This window comes from Pseudonaja textilis, chromosome 6 (assembly GCF_049901715.1).
Source record: "Pseudonaja textilis isolate UNSWEBS1 chromosome 6, rPseTex1.2, whole genome shotgun sequence".
Lineage (NCBI taxonomy): Eukaryota > Metazoa > Chordata > Lepidosauria > Squamata > Elapidae > Pseudonaja > Pseudonaja textilis.
The window spans coordinates 26,840,566-26,862,835 of NC_141995.1; the positions used below are offsets into that span (position 1 = coordinate 26,840,566).

Genomic DNA, 22,270 nt, shown 5'->3' on the forward strand with positions numbered 1-22,270 from the left:
ACAAAACAAAAAAAGCTGCCCAAAAGCCAACACAATCCTAGGCTGCTTTAACAGAGGGATAGAATCAAGGGTTAGTATTACTTCATAACTCCTTAGCAAGACCTTACTTGGAATATTGCATCTAGTCTTAGTCACCACAATATAAAAAAGATGTTGAGATCATAGAAAGAATGCAGGACTGGAGGCTAAAACATATGAAGAAGAGTTGCAGGAATTGAATATGTTTAGTGTAATGAAAAGAAGGACAAGGGGTGACATGATAGCAGTGTTTCAATATCTAAGTGGCTGCCACAAAGAAGAGGGGATAAACCTATTCTCCAAAGCACTAGAAGGCAGGGCAAGGAGAATGGATGGAAACTAATCAAGGAGAGAACCAACCTAAAACTAAGGATATTTCCTGAGAGTTAGAACAATTAATCAGTGGAACAACTTGCCTCCAGAAGTTGTGGGTGATCCAACACTGCAAGTTTTTAAGAAGAGATTGGACAACCTTTGTCTGAAGTGTTTCAGGATTTCCTGCCTGAGCAAAGGGTGGGAAGTAGAAGACCTCCAAAGGTCTCTTTCAAATCTGTTATTCTGTAAAACAAAACAAAACAAAACAAAGCAAAACAAAACAAAACAAAACAAAACACATATTTAAACAAATTGATTTGCCTCCTTTCTTTGACAATAAATTTCATTGTCACAACTGCCTCTGCTAAAAACTCATGTAGGCAGTTTTCTGGCTGTATGATTCTTTCTTCTGGATTAATTCTCCATTAGGTTTCTTTCTTCTCAGTTCTCTAAGCCTAATGTTCCTCAATGATCTACTGGAGGATTTTCTACCTGTTAAAATTGGCCAACATCTTTTTCTCCACATGTTGGCCCAGCACATCAGTCAACCTTCTAAACCTTTCATTTCCCCAGCAGGGCCTCTGCCTTTGTTAGCTACAGAGAGTGAAATCTCAGCTCAGCAAAGTGATGCAAGGCGAAAAGCCAAGCTTTCCCCTTGTTAAATGAATGAAGGAATGGATGTCTTTTCCCTTTATCTTCTACTTTGCCTCTTTTATTTCCCAAGGCTTCATTTATGGTCAAAGCTTTTCCCTGTTCCTGTTTTTCATTACAATTGTTCTGAAGGCTAAACTTGTTTTGGTCTGTTCCTTCTCTTCCTCCCATGTGTCTGCATACATGTGGTCCTGTTTCTGTGTGAATGTGTAGTCAAAGCTCCATACTTTTTTTTTATATCTTATCTAACTTCAACTCATATTTCTTGCTTTACTGCAGTGTCCCAGACTCCAATTCTGATTTCCTTATTGGCTCAGGAAGCTTAAAAAATAAGCTTCTTATGACTATCTTACATTTCCACCTCCACTTCCTTTTGTATCTCTGACCATCCAATTTTCTCTATTTCTAACTTTGTTCAATTATGGACTTCTTTTGGCAACTTCTGGCAATTTGTGCCATCATTTCTTTTTGTGCAGCTCTACTGCAACAGTTTTTCATCTATCTATCTGTCTGTCTGTCTGTCTGTCTGTCTATCTATCTATCTATCTATCTATCTATCTATCTATCTATCTATCTATCTATCTATCTAATCTTTCTATCTTTATTCCATTTCTATAGCTGCTCATCTCATTCAATGACGTTGGGCACCTTACAATCCAAAAAATGTATTATAATTAAAAATACTAAAACATTTGGTTGCATATATGTTAACTTTAAATACATTCCAGTACTTTATGTATGCAATATACTGTATGCAACAATTATTTTGGCTTGAAAGTGTAGATACTGTTCAGATATGGTAGAAGATGCAAGATTCAAATCAAAATTCTGATTATTTCTCACTTTGAAGATAATGCTCTTTAAGAGAGGTTTTAAATATTAGTTTTTAACTAGAAAAATACATTTTTCTAAGACCTGGCCAACTGGTCTTTTTTTGCTTTTAAAATAGTAATTATAAGCAATTACTTATAATATCTTATAAAGAAAGAAGTTGCAACATCAATTAATTAGACCTGGCAGAATCTATCCTGGCATTTGAATTGTGCTAGAAAGATTTTGCTAAAAAATAATCGATAATTTACAATGGCCTTTTGACTCTCCATCTGGCTGTGAAGAAGTATGCTTGTGTGCATCTTGCTAAGCAAAGGAACTCCTTACTTCTTTCTTGTTAAACAGTTTTGGAGCCCAGAAGGAATATGGGGAGATGCCTTTAAAAATTGTGAACAAACAGGTCAGAAGGCCAAACAAGACAAGAAATAGAGAATTGATGATAGATTGTCTTTATTATTATGTCAATATGTCTTAAATACATTTCTATTATCAGATCTCCAAGGCAAACTTTTGAATTTTTTTCACTCACTAGCCTTGAATGTGAGTATGAGAAAAGTATTGAGACACAAGTACACAAGTAGTTTTTTAAGTGTCATTAACTGTCCATTTTTAAATCTGTTTACTTTTTTTTTACAGTTTGCTTTGATGTGATTCTGATGTTGTTAGTCAACCAATAGTTTCCTAATCCTGATACTCATATGCCTTAAAAAAATCATTCAATTCTTTTTAATTCAATTCTTTTATTCAGAGGCATATATTGTGTATCAATTAATATTAATACTGCCATTTTAAATGTAAAGATTTGTGTTTTTATTTATTTGTTTATTTACTAGCCAAGACCTAATCATAAAATTTAAAACATGCAGCACAACATTATTACGTGCATAGGTAACTTACACATAATATATATATATTAAAGGAAGGAACCCAGTAACATTAACATTCATAAAAGGGACTAAATGGTTTCTATAAATAAAGGCTCCTGAATTAAGAAAAATTAATAGGGGAAATAGGTATCTTACAGGAATACCTATGTGGACAGCAGCAAAAATATTTTCTGTATCTGGAATATTGAAGCTTGGATTTAAGTAGCTCTAGAAGAGGGATGATGAGAATAGATATAATTGCTTAGGAAGCAGAAAAATCTTACTTTTCTTAAATAAAGCAACAATGTTGAAAAAGTTGATGTAGCCATCGTAACAGATGTTTCTAAGTCACAAGAAACATGGGATCAGGAAAAATGTTTTCATGTATTTTCAACACTAAAGTACAAAACATGTTAAAAATAAATATATAGAAATCATTCTGTCAAAAGACTGTATATTTCACTTAAATCAGTAGGATTTATATCAGAGTACTTCTCTACAATATTAAATTTAATTTTTTTAAGTAAGAAAAGAGTAAATCTAAATGTATAGATATGTATCCATATTCAAAAAGGTTGTGTCCATCTAACATTCACATATTTCCCCAAATTATGAATGTTGACTTCTTATGATGCATTGCTAAGCTTGAATGGAACTTACAGTATATAAATAATGTAGCTATGAAGTTAGGCTTGTTTCAATTAAATGTTGGTTCTTTGTCAAAATAAAATTACAAGGGTGCAAATACATAACATTTTCAATATTTTTTGTATGTATTGATTGATTAATATTTTCTGTTGGTATTTATTGATAATATATTTTATCCATTCAGGGTAAAGATTCAGGGGCTTTTTGCAAATTTCCACACTATTCCTTGGTGACAAGGACCTTATGGTCTTTTGCATTTAAGTAAATTGAAAGGAAAAAGAAGGTAACAATACAATATTTTATTTCCACCGAGTAACAATTTCTTGTTTTTGTCCTTCTCTTTATTTTTATTCTATTATTTTTAATTCATCTACCTATCTATCAAATTTCATTTAACTGAAAGTAATTCTGGGCAACATACCATAACTTCCTTAATCCTAAAATAACAGTCAGACATGTATTTGAATTTATTTCTATTTCCCTTTCTTTATCCAATTCTTAGTTCCTAGAAAACAGACAGAAGAAACTGAGAATGGCATATAATTCTTCTTGAATTCTTTTACATGAACATGTTTTAATAAGCCCATAAAATTACCATAGATATTTCAATGACTACTTCATTACTATTACACCAGAATTTCTTACTTAAATTCCAAAATCTAATACTGTTTGATTTTTTGCTATATAACAGACATTACTGTCATGAATTGGCTTGATAGGCTCTAACAACATGTAGAAATGTCATAGCTGCTTGACTTTCTACTTTATTATTTTCAATTAGTTATATGTAATTTAACCATTACATTTCCACAGGAAAAACCTACTTTATTTATCAGTACAGACTTAAACAGCCAAAGACATCTGTAGTAAATGTTGGAGATTATCACAAATTAATGTTTTACACACAAGTTGGACTGAATGTTCAGAATTCCCAGCCATGTTATCTGGAAAGCCAAAGTCATAATAGAAGTAGTACATTAGGAAAAGATAACTTATGCAATACCTATTGCCTAGATACTATCCAAATATTTTCTGGGTGTAATTGGTCAGTCCTATTCTTACATTCACCACTTAATGATTAATGCTGTAATATTTTGAAGGCTTTGGTCCTTATTGGAATTGCTATTTATCTTTGTGTAATTAATTGTGCCTATATTAGATTACATTATATCTCATTTTAAGGAACTGACATTTCCAAAATCACATAATACTAAGTCATTGGTTTATTTTTCTGTTCATTAACTGTAAATATTTAAAAAATTGAATGCTAGCATGTAGCCTGTTTTGAATTGTCCTGACATATAAATGTGTCTGTCAATGTTGTTATTTATTTGTCACTGACTTGTTTGAAAAGTTCAGTATTATTGATTTGCTGATCTTGCATTTCTGTCATAAGCTGACAAATGCATTTTCTCGCAAAGGCTTAATTTCTTTGGAAATTGGAATTCCATCTGGATTACTCATTAATTTTAGAAACATATGACTCAGTGAATGGGAATTTGTCAAGGGAATTTGTTAAGCTTTTGTCCTATAATTAAATTTGAATAGCTAGGCTAACAATATTGTGTAGAGTTGAAAGCAAACAGTAGAGTAAAATTACATGATCCTTTATGCTAGAGAGACTCATGACTAAATATTATTAGTTTAAGTAAATATTACATTACTATTTAGTTGTGAAAATATCTTTTTAGGAAAATTAGGTTTATTATTAATAATTTTACTATTCCTTACGTTGTAGACAAAAAACCTTGCTTAATATTGCAAGGTGAATAAAAATATAGCTAAATAGATCAAGGAAAGAAACAATTAAGCAGGCAATGAGATAAATAATATCAAAATCCATAGTTAGACAAAATTATTAATATCAAAAAGTATGCCTGTTTTGCCATCTCTAAATACTTCACAAAGCAAAATGCTACAAAGAGCAGAACATGTGTAAGAAGCAGATAATGTTTGAAAATTAGGTTACAACTGTTGCAACTGTAAGGTCATCAAATTAGTGACAGTCTCAAGCTTATTGTAGATTGAATGTTTTAAGCACTAATAATTTTTGCAAGTATCAGATAATCTGTAGCTTTATGAAAGAGAGCAAAGGTTAGTGACTGGCCTGCTACCTTTCAACTGTGAAAAATAAAAATTGACCAAATTTCATATCTGCTTTCTTCTGTAGTTATCAGAAAAGTGTGCTTTTATGGTCAGAAAGATATACTTCTTGATAAAGGAGTAACTTTGTGCTATATTGGGAAAACTTTGAATTCTTCAGTTAAGAATTTTTTTTTCCAATTCCATCCCACTGAAGTGAAAGGAGCTTAATCAATACACCCTGATGCTTCCAGAATATAGCAATTTATTTGAGGAGCCCATTTTGCTGGCTTTGCAGTTGAATTTTGCTGTTTTGTTGGTGATTACACTAAACCCTGTGATTGCTATCAAACTTCAAAATAAGTGGCTGCTTTCCTTTATAGAAGCCTTCTTAAATCCAAGAAAATCAGATGATAAGTAGAAAGAGAAGAAATGAATTTCATTTTGAACCCACAACCTTAAAAGCATATTGATTTGGGTTCATTTCAAATATCATTCCAGATATTTGGACGACACTTTCCATTAGAATTCCTATATTTGTTCTTCCATAGTTTTGTCTCAATCATCCAGGTCAGGGTTATCCAATTGCCTTTTGAAAGAAGCACCTTTGGGACTTCCATAGTTTTGGTTTTCATATGTTAGGTTAAAGATAACTTCTTCACCCCCTTAAAGAAAATGAAGTAGTTTATCCTATCACATAGTACTACTGTGTTTCTCATATAATAAGGCTGGGTCTTATTTTTTCTTTAGCCCCGAAAAAATGGCTAGGCCATCTTTTTGGGGGTGACTTAATTCCCCTCCCTTGCATCTTCAGGCAGGCGGGCAGCGATGGCTTGGATGTTGACCTCGGTGTTGGTGGGGCACCTCATATTGGGGTCAACGCAGGCAGCACCATATCCGGGTGTGCAACAAAAGTACTTCCTAATGGCAACCCCCCATCCCCCCCATTTTGCATGTTTTAATATAGGCCTTAATTTGGGGGGAGGGGATTAATTTCATTTCATGCCTAAAAAACATGCTGGGACTTCCTATTGGGGGAGGCCATATTGTTGGAGAAACAGGGTATAAAGGTAGTAATAAATGGAATGATAATTTTTCTATAGTTAATAAAATAACAGAAGCCATATTATATAAAATAGAGTGGTGTGGTGGCCTAGAGGTGTAACTCTCACCTCACAATCAGGAGGAATTACAAACAGGGAATTACCTCAACACTGGGCCCAGGCCATACCAGGCTCAGATAACTGAGAGTTGGTGTGAATGCACAGTACTATATACAGACAGCTGTTTACTGTTTAATTGTGGGTTACTGTCCTGGTAAAGATGGCACAAGACACTTCAAAAAGTCTATCACTGATAACCCGGTTGGATGGAACAAACTATGTTTCCTGGTCTATGAAGTGCAGTTTACTTCTGCGTAGAGAAGGGTTATGGAATGCAGTTCAAGATCCACCGGGTGTAAATGCTTGGGATCCAGAAAATGAGGATGATGCCAAGAAGCTTGCTGACTATAAACAGAACAATGAACAAGCTCTTTGTATAATTGGATTAACACTGAGTACAGTGTGGCTTTGTGCTGTGTGTGTGTTATTCTTCACTACTCTCACTACGTCTCCCTGTGTGCACTCATTCTCCTAACAGGGAATGACCTCAACAGGTAGAGGTAGACATTTTTCTCTCTAGACACACTGAAAATATACCTGCTGCAAAAAACTTTTGCATTGGCAACATGAAGGGCATCCAGCCAGTAAATACTCAACTCCATTCAGTAGCCAGACTCCTTTCCACAAGGGATTATGGGGTTATTAAAAGAGGAGGATATTGTATAAAATGGAAAATTCTGTTTTGTCCTCAGAAATGAATTGAATGTAGAGAAGGATAAAGTTACCTGAAAAACAAATTCAAGAACAGTTAAGTAAATGACAGTTTAGACCAGGAAGGAAGAGGGGGTGAGAATGAAAATGAAGATGACCCTGACTTTAATCCATTTAGTACAAGTGGGAGTATATGGAAACTTTGTCAGCATTTCAATATTCTGTTACACTTTACTACAATATTTTTATTGATTGATCAAATTGATACACTTCCCATTTCACTATCTAAATAACCTTGAGTGGTTTAGAAGTAGAAAGATAATAAAATCTTTACAGGTATGCTTCCAGTAGTCCTTATCTGCAGTATTTGTCAATCTTTCTGCTTTCTGAAACCCCATGGGCTGACTTCAGGATATGAAAAAGAATGGGCAAATGAGGAGATCAATGACCTAATGAGAAGAAGGTTAAGGAAAATAATAATGTGAATGTAGTGAGTTTGATAATTTATCTCAGCAACTTATTGGAAGAAGTAGTAATAACTGTGTGATTGAAGTGAGAGATTTTAATGAAGTACTTCAGCCACATTTCATCATTGTCTCTCCATTTCTCGTTAGTATCTTTTTAAGTTTCATTTACTTGTTTGTATTCCAGTCTTTATTGCAAAAAGGTCATAAACATGATAGAACTTTCTGTTTAGGTCAGAGGTGTCAAACTCACATTGTCACGACGGCATCACATGACGTATTGGGTCTTTTTCCTCCTTCGCTAAACCGGGCATGGGCATGGTCAGCACATGATGCATCTGGCCCTCAGGCTGGAGTTTGACAGCCATGGTTTAGATGTTTAGGCCTTGGGACACATTTAACTGAGTTATATAGTTAGTTTAACAAGAGTATCATATAGTAATGTTAATAACCATTAAAATGATGTCCTGTCCTATTTAAATAGACTAGTTATCATCATCATCATCACCACCACCACCACCACCACCACCACCACCATCATCATCAATTGCACAATCAGCCAGATGTTCAGACTGGCTTTGGCATTTTTATCTACTATCAAGTCCTTACTTTATTATTATTGTTATCATTATTACTAATTATTATTGTTGTTATCTTGACTGGGATAATTAATTGAATTAAAATTATGGTTTAAAAACATTTAGTGATAAAATTGAATTTCCAAAATTATGTTACATTTATATAGGAGAAAGGGAAACACAAACTAGCACATTTTATAATTTACATTATGCATGTTTTCCTTAGTAAAAAGTTTAGTATTCTCTGAATAAAGCTACAGTAAGAAATAGAAAACCAGCAGTACAGTGGAGGAAAGAAGTAGATGGAATATTTAAACATAAGTTTACTTAATGCATTCATTATCTGAAATTTTAACCTGGCAGAAATGAAGTTATGAAATGAAATGAACAATTGATACTGTTCCTGATAAGCTCTAGGCATTAATATGGCTTTCTTGATGACATTAGATAAAACAAGATGAATAATGTTAGAAAAGAATGAGAAAAGAAACAAGCAAAAAAGGAACAATATTGCATAGCTAAAAATAAAGAAATAAAAAAAAGATTATAAAGAAGCAGCTTCTAGCTTTTGATAACTGTTAGAACTATGTTAGTTAAAAAGAAAAAAAATGTTCATGTTTTGAATATTTTACAATTTGGCTACTGCTGTTCACAAAATAGAGATACTGCCGAATTTATATATATTTTCATACATCAATTCAGTGTTAAAAGGAAAACCAGATCTTTCAGATAAAGATTAAATGATGAGTAGTTGCAGAAAGAAGCAGTGATGGAAAATTGTGAAAAAAAGTTAAAAGAAGTTTTTGATAACAGTCTTAATAAGGGTACAGATATACTGTTAACAATGGCTTGGGATGCTATGTATTAAAAATAGATGGCAATATGCCCAGTCTTTCTATTTTAAATTAACCATAATACAAATAAAAAAGAATTCAGAAAAAAAATGCAAGCACAGAAGCTTTTAAAATAATGCTTTTGCAGAGGAGCTGTAAGCCGGCTCAAACTTTCCTGCAGCAGATTCCAAATGTAATCAGGCTTGTCCATCAACAGATTTTAAAGGTAAGATAAAGATCTTCATTCAAAAGTCAATTGAACTTGTGAAACTGGTCTTGATGATTAACACCAGAAGTAGTCCGGAAACACATGAAATGTTGAAGCTGTATTGATCTGGTAAGACTTCATGCTTTTGTAAACAGCTTTTACTTTAGTTTCCTGGCACGATATGTACAGTATATGTACAGTATATATATATATATAATCTTACTTCTTGTGATAACATGAAGAACTGCACAATAATATTAGAACTAGTCCAGTCTTCCTTTGTATTAAAGGAATTTTAATCACATGTCCAATTTTGACAGGAAAACCTGTTCTAAAAGGAAGGAGTTTTTTCTTGAAAAAGTCCTCCATAAATTGAGCCAGTTTTGATTGACCTGGAAGGTTTTCAATGCCCATCATATGAAGATTTTCCTATACAATTGTTATTCTAAGTAAGCAGTTTGTTTATTTAAAATATTACTATTAGTTTGAAATGACCCAGGACCATTTAGCTGATTCTCAAAATGAACCATTTTTTTCTTGAATCTGTTTTAAATTACATTTAAGTTCGGCCAGATCTTGTTGGATTACTTTAATATTTGTACTCTAGGATCTTTTTTTAACAAATTAGTAGTAGAAACTTCCTCTGCCTTTATGCAGCTAAAATTAAAGCAGCTCCTGAATGTTTGGATATAGTCCAATGCTACAGAAGTTTAATCAGTTTAATCACTTTAATCAGGAGAGAAAGGGATGAAAAATGTTTATTCCCAGAGCCCATTCTAAACAGGAAAATATATATTTTTATTTTTAAAAAATTAATAAGGTTTAATAAATTTGATTGGTTTCTTTTGTACTTTCATTAAGCTTCTTGTTGATTTTTTTTGTAGTTTTCTTGTCTTCCTCTTCCTCTTTTCTTTTTATACTCCTTTATGTAAAACTTAAAATAAATAAATAAATAAATTTTTTCATGTATACCATACATCATGTGAAAGAAATCATATTGAATAAAACGTCATACATTTAAATTTCATTTTGGATTCCGTGTTTGAAATGCAGATCTAAATAAAATAATATTTGTTACCTGAAAGTTTTCTTTCCATGCTGATTCATCTAGCATATGTAATATGCCATTAGAAAAATAGTGATTATCTGAATAGACTTATATCCCTTGTTCTAAATAGAAGTATCACTAAAATGGCAGAGAGGTATTGTGCTACCAAGTTCCAAATAATATTTATGCATATTTTCATAAATACAACAAAAGAAGAATTTGATGGTGAAAAGAAAATTAGAAACAGATTTTCTGTTAGAAACAAATTTGTAAAATGCAGAACAAGTTCAAAGACCAACTTGACTATAATGCTAATTCACTGGTTGACCAAGTACTCAGTTACTATTTCTCAATGAAACTTGTCTCATGAGTTTATTGTCAGAGTAAAGTAGGAGATTCTCAAAATGACAAGATGATTTAAAAACAACAACAGCTATTTTCCCTTCCAATTGTTTGGAACAAAAGCAACATTTAAAGATTTGGAGACCAGCAGTGCCCTATTTGTTTGCCATGAATTGTTCAGCAACTCCTCTGGCTAAAATTTACAACTTACTATGTTGGGAAAACTTGGCTACTGTTTAAGCAACATGGCCATGAAAAATATTATAAAACAACTTTCCTTTATTTTAATTCTCTCCTGAAAATAAAAAAAAATATTCTCCCTAAAACCTACAGTTCAGCTGCTTTGAATTTTAATTTGTTTTAATTTGAGCTTCTTTGCATAATATAATATAAAAGCTGTAGAAATTCTTATAAATCACAAGAATCACAATTATATTCTTGTATTGGCATGCCAATTAATTATGAGCTTTGGACCAAGCCTACTCATTTACTGTCTCTTATTCATACTATTCTGCCCACTTGTTAATCTAGGAAACATAAACTTTTAATGAGATAGTTTCTCAGATAGTTGGTTTTTTTTTTTAATTAAGGCCAATATTAAATCTATTGATCCAAGCATGTTAAAATTGGACAGCCACATATGTGCCAATTAGATATCTGATGCTATATTTCAGGACAAATTATTTTGCAAGAAATCCTGTCTGTTTTCACTATCAGTTATCAGATGGTTTTTGTCCAGTTTTGGATAATGATGAATATTCTCATAAATTTGCATTGAAATATTAATATTCTCCTGCATATTTTAGTAAAAATCTTTTTAAGCTAAAATATAAGGAAAATATATAATTTTTAAAAAATATGAATCTGAAAAAATGTTTAATATTTTGCATTCATCAAGAATTGAGCCTTACTAGAAGGATTTTTATAAGTAACGTTATTGAATTTAAAGGGTTTTTATGTTTAATTTTTAAGTAGGTGTATTAAACTCTATTTCCCTTTTATGTTTTTAAGACAACTGTTTGAATTTTCATTGACTTTATTTAAATTGTGGTGGTTTTCCTGAGCTGCTTTAACTTGACATTTTTTAATGTAAAACAAAATAATTTCAAACTTAAAGAAAAAAATAATTGACAAAGAGAAAAAGGCAAAAAGTAAATATAATTGAGTCCTTTTAAGAAATCCACTGGTTCTATAGATAGTGAGGATTATTTGGAAAATTCCTGATATATAGTTGATTTATACTTTTTCTGTCATAGTTTAATGCTTTCTGTGCAAAGCTACATCATAACTGGTATAACAACTTGCATATTACTCTTCCCACAACACTGCTTCTGGATAAAGCTTTACTTTCCATTGCTTTTTCTCATGTATGAAATAAAGGTTTTTGACTTTCTTTCATACCTTTTGATATTTCCTTGTTGGGACAAAAAAAGTCTCTTACAAATTTTCTTAAACCAAGCCACTCTATAAGTTGGATTTCCTTTGGGATTGGTCACTTTTCTCTTAAGCCAATTCTTATTTGACCTTGCCCAAATGAATGGAATCTAGCCAAATTTCATAGTTGGAGTCATTTTATTTCTCATGGAAGCATATATGTAAGACAGCATGGCAATAGTCATGATAGTTTTTCAGACAGTGATTTTGACATAAGCTATCTGAATTAAGATTCATGCAAAGAAATCCTAGAACTACTTATGCTAGCAACAGTTATGGAAGACAGGTGATGAAATCTGACTTCAGTTATATAAGTAGTATTTTGCCAATAACAATAATCATATAATCCCAGAATAAACATCAAACCCAGGCACATCAGGTTGACAAATTAAAGAAAAGTGAATTTAACCTTTAATGCAAAAACACTTATCCACTAACTCTATCCATCACAGTTCCCGATATATAAAATGTTCATTCTTTCCATTCAGTTTTTCCTTCTCTCCGTAGTATAGTCTATCAAAGGAAAAACATTTCCTTACAGCTGATTACTAACACTAATTCAACGATTTGCTTAATTAATAGTCTTATAATAATCACATCAAGCCTGTCATTTTTTCCCTAGTATTAAGATAGTTTCATAAAAGGAGAAATACTGAAAAAGAACTTTTATCAACACCGAGTAGGAAGTGTATTTACCTTTTCTTTAATTATTAATACATAATGCCCCAGGTTGATCCTGACTGGCAAGTTAATTACTTATAAAGAAGAGGCAGGGAATGCTCTTAAACAGGCTTAGCATGGGCAGCACCAGCCCAAAGTACTCCATATCTGCAAAATCTCTAATTTCATTCCACAGATGTCTGATTTAGTGTTACTGTGCAAAATAAATTTTAATTCCTTTGTCCCTCAGAGAACCCCAATGTATTCTTTAATGCTCTAGATGAATATTTTATGGGAATGATTGTTTTCAATACAATGTCTGTTGAAGGGTTCATTTACATAACTTTTCCCTGCTTTCTTTATTCTAGGCTAGACATAGGTAATTGGCAATTTGTGGGATGGGAAAGAAAACTTGAGTCACTAGGACTCACTCTAAACTTGGAAGAAAAGAACTTACTTAATAATGCCAATGAAAACTTCAGTACTAATGTGAAGCATTCATGTCATTGCATCATATTGAACTGTCTTTCTCAGTTTCTTACTTTCTGATGTGTTGAAACAATTTGCAGATTCTTTCAACAGAGCTTATTGTCAGCCCTGAAGCCATTTTGAGCTGAAACCATTTTGGGAGCATCTTCAGGTCTGCCACAGCAATGCCAGTTGGAGTTGTGAGAACATAAGAGGGAAGATAGAGATAGCTGGGAATGTGTAGACAAAACAACATTCTTTTCTATGGGAGCCAAGGATAGTCTACTAGGTGTTGGAGACGGGTGGACCAAAGCCAGCCAGGATGGTTGCTGTGACCTGGTTGGACTATGTGATGGGTGTATGACCTGGGGGAAATAACTTTGGGGTTTGATTTGGGTGGGAAAACCTTGGGTCCTTCAGAGTCAGGTTTTCCCCAGATGTGCCAATATGACATGTCTAATAAATCTATACTTTGAGGAATATGCCTGCCTTGGAGTATTGATTCTGCTGGGTATGTTAACTGGAACCCTGACACTTTTCTTACATTACCTGGGAATTTAGTGATACAGTCCAAACATGGCAGAATGGCATTTTGATGTAGAAGACTGCACTGCATCATTCAAAATTAAGTGGTATGAAATCTATGGCATTTTTTTATGTCAGTGAGTTGCAACTCTTAGCATGGTTGGTGGTGAGAATTTATATAGTTTGATGATAACTATTGTAGAGGCTATAGAATTCTATCTCTGAAATATTGAATTATTTATATAGTTTTTTTTTTCATTTGATCAGACACTCAAACAAATTATACAGAGTTCCTGATCATAGAAAAAACTTGTAGCACTTCTTTTATAATGTCCACTACTGTCACAGATTTCAGAGTCAGCATGATTTTGCCATCTTTTAATGTACTTGGAATGTATGAGGTGCATGAAAAACATAAAAGGCAGGAAACAAAAGCAGATTTAATTCATTTTTAAAAAAGATGGCAATGACATGACAATGACCTGTGTTGAGGTCTATAATATATATCTTTGGAAATTGGGGCTTTAGCTTTTAATAAATTTATTAGAATGTTTTCACTGAATAATTACAAGTAAATAGCAACAATCAAACCATCTGGATTGTCGGAGTTGACAGGCAACCCAAATAAGAAAAGAGGTGGGCATGGATTTTTTTTTTCTATAAATGTATAAAAATCTTAAGGAAAAAAATCAGGATCTATACAAACCATATAAAAACTTAGAATATTTTTTATCATGTAGGAAAAGTTAGTTACACTAGTAATAAGATGTCACGCGTTATATTTGATTTGCTTTTTCCCACTTGTTAGCTTCGGGATTTTGTTCTTTGAAACAGATCTTCGTTCACATTAGGAGTTCATTTAAATATTTGGAAATATGCCTGTAATACAATCTTTTAACTAAGATTTGGTTAGCCCTGTGGAGTGTGTGTTTGTATGTGTAGATATTTTCTGCAAGAGTTGGAATTAGTTGTGCAACATCCTGCTACTCTTAAAAACAAAAGGAGAAAAAATGCTGACTAATGCTGGAACTAGCTCATATGGCTGATGCAAACCTGTGGAATTTGCATCATCATTCAGTAAAGCTAACTTGGTATGACAAAGCTTAAACACAATATCATACTGAAGTGGAGCTGGCTTCCAATGACAGAACAGTACCAAAGTAGCTGAGGGAAAAAGCAGGTGTTTTTCAGCAGCAGTTTGCTACCGCTGAAAAGTTAAAACACACCTGACGAGCTTTAAACCTGTTGGCACAAGCAGGCTAGAGGCAGTAAGGGAGTGTGTGCAATAACTATTAGCTAGAAAAAGACTAAGAGAAGGAAAAAAGAACAGAGAAGGTTTTTGTTTTAATCTTTGTAAATTGTGTGAGCTGCTCTAAAGCATGTTTAGGAAGTCTCACATCTCCTCATGTTCCAATGGAAGCTACCCTCAGGGACAATCTAAGTTGCCTTCCACATATGACATCAAGGTAGAACCAGAAGGCAAAGTGGTGTTGAAGAAGAAAATAACTTTGCTGAGAGGAATATCCATTATAACTGGCACTATAATTGGAGCAGGAATCTTCATCTCTCCAAAAGGAATTCTCCAGAACACTGGCACGGTGGGAATGTCCTTGATTGTCTGGACTGTCTGCGGTATTCTTTCACTCTTTGGTAAGTTTTCAAAGTTTTTAATTGATCCCTGGGGTGGCTCTCCTTCCATCTATTTTTCCACACAAAGCCTGAAGATCAAAAGTTTGGTTAATGTGCCTTCTGTACTGAATGGATTTAAGTTTTTGCTTTTAAAATAGATGGGGCTGCCTAAAATAGACAAATAAAGGAATTTCCTAAATCATAATCTTATTATATTTGTGTTGTTTATGTACACACTCTAAAAACAATTTTCAGCAGGCTTGCAGAATGTTGCAGCTGGAGAGGATCTTCTCAGTCTTGAGAACCTGCAGGAAATAAAATTTGCCTAGCTCAGTGTTGAATAAATATAATTATTAAGTAAATTTTTGCTGAATTATTTGCTGCTCTCCAACATATAGCCTTAAATTAGTTTTAAAACATTAGACTAACATTTTTCTGGAATTGTAGATGCTGAATTGGAGTTTCTTATTTCTAATCCTAACTAATGGGGAAGATTATTTGGTAAAAGTAAAATCCCTAGTACATGCTCAGAAGCAGTATTGTAATGTGTGCAAACACTCTTGTAAGGTTGGTAACTGCTGTGACTTAAAGTTCTAGAGTTTTTAAATTTAAACTTTAGTAGCATGCATTTTCACTGTTGAACAGTGCAAATTTCTTCTCAGCAGTTCTACATATGAATGCAATTCTGAGAAGCAGCATTAATAATCTGCTTGACAATTTTGCAATGTACAAAATGGCATTGCTTAAAGATTTGGGATTTTTCTAAACGTTAATAATTATATTGGGAGCAAATATATCACTGATATTAGAATTATGTCTCCTTCTTAAACTATCCAAACAATGATTTCATTGATTGCCTTAATCAGCTAAGAAGGGGGATAATCCACATGACTAGAGTAATTATTATAGTCCATACTACTTTTTTCTAGCATTAGGAATAGTAGATAAACTAGATTTAGTATCAAATATCCAGCCAAGAAGTAGAATGAATGTTACTCTCTGTCAATAAATTCTGTATATTAAAGAGTAGAGGTGAGGCTTAATCCACCCTTGACAAACAAGTTGCTTTGCATATTCAAACTGAGTCAGAAGTAGGATATAGAATTGACACACCAAGAATAATTTATGGTTGCTCTAGTTCTTCCTGGATATTTGGATTTTAGATTTCCATAATTCTTAGATATGATTATCTCCCTTCCTACCCCTCAGCTCCAATGTGGCAACATTGAAGTGGTCAAAATGGCTTTGGTGAGGCCAGCTTCAGGGTTGGCACTGAGAATGAGTTCAGCAGTAAATCCTTCCTGCTACTATTCAGTATGATTAACACTGCCTCCAAACTATTCCATTTTCCATTTTTGTTCCTTATGGGGTTTAAGACTTATTAACTTAAACAAAATTAATGTATTAATCCAATCAGGTCTACTGAAAAGTAATATGAAGATAGTTCTATAGATGCTTATTTAAGATAATTGAACATGTTCTTAGGAAGCAGGCTAATGTTATTTTGAATTATTGATAAATTTCTCTAGGTTTGTCTTGTAATTTCTATTGAGAATGATTTAGAGATGAGGCCAAGTGATGTACTGATTTGATTAAATTAAAGCAAATATAGAATTCATTTACTAGTAGAAAAATGTGGGTTAGACAGCATCACCATTAGATGGATTTGTAACTGGCTGACCAACTGCACTCAACATGTAATCCTCAATAGAACTGCATCTACATGCAGGGAAATATGCAGTGGACTACCTCAAGGCTCTGTTTTAGGCTTAGTAGTCTTCAACATCTTCATCAGTGACTTGGAAAAGGGGATAGGTGGGAACTCATCAAATTTGCAGATGACACCAATCTGTCAGGAATAGCCAACACTCCAGAAAATAGGCTTAAGATACAGAAGGATCTTAACAGACTTGAACATTGGGTGCTATCTAACAAAATGAAATTCAGTGGTGAAAAAAGTAAGATTCTACATCTAGGCAAGAAAAATCAATTGCACAGGTACAGTATATGTGGTACCTTGCTCAATAGTAGTAATTGTGAGAGGGACCTCAGAGTCCTAGTGTACAACCATTTAAATATGAGCCAGTAGTGTGCAGCAGCTGCCAAAAAAGCCAACATAGTTCTAGGCTGTATAAACAGAGGAGTAGAATCAAGATCACATGAAGTGTTAATACCACTTTATAATGCCTTGGAAAGACCACACTTGGAATACTGCATTCAGTTTTGGTCACCACGATGCAAAAAAGATGTTGAGACTCTAGAAAGAGTGCAGAGCAGAGCAACAAAGATAACTAGGGGACTGAAGGCTAAAACATAGGAAGAACGGTTGCAGGAATTGGGTAAGTCTAGTCTAATGAAAAGAAGGACTGGGGAGACATGACAGCAGTGTTCCAATATCTCAGGGGCTGCCACAAAGAAGAGGGAGTCAAGCTATTCTCCAAAGCACCTGAGGGCGGGACAACAAGCAATGGGTGGAAACTAATCAAGGAGAGAAGCAATTTAGAACTAAGGAGAAATTTCCTGACAGTTAGAGCAATTAATCAACTTCCAACACTGGAAGTTTTTAAAAAGATGTTGGATAACCATTTGTCTGAAGTGATGTAGGGTTTCTTGCCTAGGCAGGGGGTTGGATTAGAAGACCTCCAAGGTCCCTTCCAACTCTGTTTATTCTCTTCTCTTCTCTTCTCTTCTCTTCTCTTCTCTTCTCTTCTCTTCTCTTCTCTTCTCTTCTCTTCTCTTCTCTTCTCTTCTCTTCTCTTCTCTTCTCTTCTCTTCCCTTCCCTTCCCTTCCCTTCCCTTCCCTTCCCTTCCCTTCCCTTCTTTATTACCTTTGTGGATGAACTCTAGATGGTGCACATGCAAGATCCTCCCCTTTTTTTCTACAACAAAACTTCTGAGATAAGTTACTGTCCCAAAGTGAGCTATGATAGAATGATGTTTGAATAGAAAAATACAAGAGGGAGAAGGCTACAACACTAAAATATGTCCACCTGAATAACCATCAAAATTCTGCAATGATTTTAGAATGGTTGTTGGTTATTGATGCCCATTACAATGTAAAATGATAAACATTTGTCAAAAAATGTTTTTACACTGTTCCTTCTTGGAAATATTTTGTACCCTTTGTTGCAAAGAAATGGACAATTAAATTATTAAGAATTTTTAAGTAGAGTTTGAAATGTGCAGAGTTTAATAGTTTACAACATACATAATTGGTTGTATGAACAATGTAACTTTTTGTCTTGGGTAACGATGGCGTTTTTACACTGAGGATCAACGGTCAGAGCTAATGCATACCTTTTGTTACCACCATACAATATTGTGAGTTTTCCAGTAGAATTGTAGTTAAACATTTATATTGATAAGTGGTCAATGATGTGAAATCCAGTCTAAATATTTGGGTGACTGTGAAACAACCACAATAAATTTAAAAATCAGGGTGCCTACAGCAAGCTATTCTGGGTTCTTTGAAAGATAAGAGGATTCTATCTTAAGGCTTCCCAATTCTGAAATTCTTGGAGAGGAAGTTCAATTGAAACCCCGTGTGGTATATCTCATGTCTTTCCTTATATTTTAGAAAATAAAAACAGTGGCTCAACTTCATTCCGACTTGCATTTTTATCACTATGGTATAATCTGCTACAATCGTAATTCTAAATTGACTCCCAATATGATCCATGATAAGATCCTATTTTAATCCTTATTTTCCAGATTTTTATTTATATCACTATGGTTTTTCTCATTGGCAGAAAATTAGTTTAATTTAAAAAAAAAATTACCCATATGCTCACCTGAACTGACTGTGTTAATGAACTGTGTTAATGATTGATAGTTTTCTGGAGGAAAAAGAAATGTAAATAATTGTCATTTGATAACATGAGTATTTCGGATACCAGTGAAATACAAATCTGCTTATTGATAACAAATGAACATCTGTCCTCTGATTATGAATTTTTTTTGATAAATCGTGCCAAAACAGTAGTTTAAAATTAACTCTATTTTTATAGGTGCTCTCTGCTATGCAGAATTAGGCACAAGTATTAAGAAATCTGGTGGGCATTACACATATATCCTGGAAGCTTTTGGCCCACTTCCTGCCTTTGTAAGAGTTTGGGTAGAACTACTTATCATACGGTAAGTAAACTTTTGGTTTGTTGTCATTTTACTCCTTATGTACTTTGAAAATTAAAGAACAATTATAAATATGATGACAGTTGTCACAATCTATTGGTTTTTCTTTCTTAAGTTTTCCTTTGCATGCTTGCTTTCCAAGATTTTATATGAGTATCTGATGTACTTTTATAAACAGATATAAGCAATAGAAAATTTAGTTTATTATGATTAGATTACACGACTGTAGATTGTACACACACATATGTGATAGATATTCACATATATAATAAACTCCCAGCCTAAATTCACAAACATAGTATACAAAAGAAATTAGAAAAGCTGCTTTGTATCAAGAGACAGCAACATATTTGTCCTCTGTGGTCTTATAAGCTATTATACAAAATTTGGTGAGATGTAGACATAGATATAAATGATGTAGCTTTTCTTGTACCATGCAGAAAGAAAAAGGATTATATATTGATGACATTGTGAGTGGGGCAATAAAAGATTTGCAATTATAAAATGTACAATGATAGGATGAGTGTAAAGATTCAGTCTGCCATTCCAAAACAGTGCAATGCAATATGGACTTTCATGTGCATTATATTCCAAAAAGAACGATTGAAGACAAAGCAGAGCTAAAGTAAAAGTCCATCTATATTCTGGCACTGCTATAATTATTATAATTTTATATATATATATATATATATATATATATATATATATATATATATATATATATATATATGTGTGTGTGTGTGTGTGTGTGTGTGTGTGTGTGTGTGTGTGCCGTGTGCACACGCACATACTGCATGCATGTATGTGTGTATGTGTGTGTGTGTATATATATATATATATATATATATATATATATATATATATATACACATACATACACATACATACATGTATATGTATATCTATATATATATGGCATTCAGCTTTGCTCAGGTATTTTCCCACGTCATAGTAGTTGTGCTTTTAAAGTTGTAGCGACGTTTCAGCAGAATCTCATCTGCCATCATCAGTCTTCTGTATAGTGTTCATCTGTGAGTCAGGCTTTTATAGTGGTTTCAGATTTAAATTTGGGGCAGCCTATTGCTGTGCCAGAATGTTTTTTTCTTCACCCTGATTGGTTGGGAGTCTTGGTCTGTGTTTATTGGTCTTGGAGTTTGCTGTGTTCTGCTTGATTGGTGTTTCTAATATCTTCTGTCTGTTTTTTTGGCTCTTTTTGTATCTTGATTGGCTGCAACATTGTGTTACTTTATTGGAGGCCTTTAGTGCAGCTTGGCTCTGGGTAAATGGACGGCTATCATCAAAAAGCTGGAACACATGGAAGCCACAGGTCATAGCGTCAACTTCAATGGTACCAAAACCCTAGCCACTATAGAAAACCCCAGCCACAGAATCATCAGAGAAGCCATAGAGATTGAAAAAAAGACCAGAAAGCATAAGTAGAAGAGATGATTCCACCAGACTGTCAATCATTTGGAAGCCTGCACTCACAAACAAAAAAATCTCCACACCACAAGCCAGGCAAACACCTGGGCACAGACAGATCCCCACTGATACCTCCAGCTCAAACACACCCCAACCAGCACCCAGATGAAACCTAGCTTCCTAACTAATGATAGCCGTCCATTTACCCAGAGCCAAGCTGCACTAAAGGCCTCCAATAAAGTAACACAATGTTGCCAGCCGAAACATTGCTACAACTTTAAAAGCACAACTACAATGACGTGGGAAAATACCCGAAGAAAGCTGAATGCCATATATATATATATATATATATATATATATAATATTATATACTTATAAATAAGTAACATGCTAGCTTCCAAGAACAGTCAGTTCTATTCAGAAACTAATGATTTGGAACCAGTAACATATCCAATAAATGATCAGTTCCTGTTCTTAATCTGCTGTCTAATTATTGGCTGTGCTCCTCTCTAAACCAAAAGCTAACAAAGTTCCAATACCAGTTCCATACACCTGGAGTTTAGTTTTCAAAAGGAAACTCCAAGAAAACTGATATGAAGCTGGCAATACAAAAGGCCCTGAGCCCAAAAGGTTTAAATTCAAGTTTAGCCAATATTCAATGGTAGCAATCCAGAAAGTTACCTTTACCCTCAGAAGACTTACTTAGTAACACAAAATAACATTTCTAATATTAGAAATATGAAAGATTGTCTTAAACATTTTAGATTTGATTAATTTCAAATACTGTCCATCTGGGTATGGTCCAAATTAAGCTACATAGGTAATTTGTGATTATTTATTTATTTAGCATATGCCTCTACAGAGATTTTTATATTTATATAGTTTATGCTAATGTTTTGATTTTTCTGATAAAAATAAATTGGAAAACTATAGACTTCTGGAGATTGAATACAGCTAGTCGTCAACCGAGAACCAGTCATTTGACAAGCATTCAAAATTACAATAGGACTGAAACAAGGGACTTATGACTGGTTCTCACACTTATGATTGTCGCAGCATCTCCATGTCACATGATCAAAATTTGGGTGCCTGGAAATTTTAGCATTCTGGTGTGAGGTAATACCATTTTCAACCTTCCTAGTCAGCTTCTGACAAGCAAAGAAAATGGGGAAGTTGAATTCACTTACCGATCATGTGATTCACTGAGAATGGCAATGAGAATGGTTCACTTAATAACCATGGCAAATAATCAGACATGACTCACTCAACAGAAATGCCAGCCCTAATTATGATAGTTGAGAAC

General features: G+C 33.6%; 1 protein-coding gene across 4 annotated transcripts in view; it reads left to right on the forward strand.

The window, feature by feature from the left end:
* Window positions 1–22,270, forward strand: part of SLC7A11 (solute carrier family 7 member 11) — a 116,458-nt gene that overhangs the window by 15,005 nt on the left and 79,183 nt on the right. Inside the window, exons 1-3 of one of the 4 annotated variants that reach the window (XM_087936137.1) lie at window positions 9,219–9,326; window positions 15,361–15,435; window positions 19,422–19,548. In XM_087936137.1, the coding sequence (XP_087792263.1) occupies window positions 15,390–15,435; window positions 19,422–19,548 (173 nt within the window). In that variant the 5' untranslated portion in view covers window positions 9,219–9,326; window positions 15,361–15,389. Of the gene's footprint in view, window positions 1–9,218; window positions 9,327–14,854; window positions 15,436–19,421; window positions 19,549–22,270 lie in introns of those variants that run through there. The other 3 variants (XM_087936136.1, XM_087936135.1, XM_087936134.1) reach the window with 3 other exon arrangements.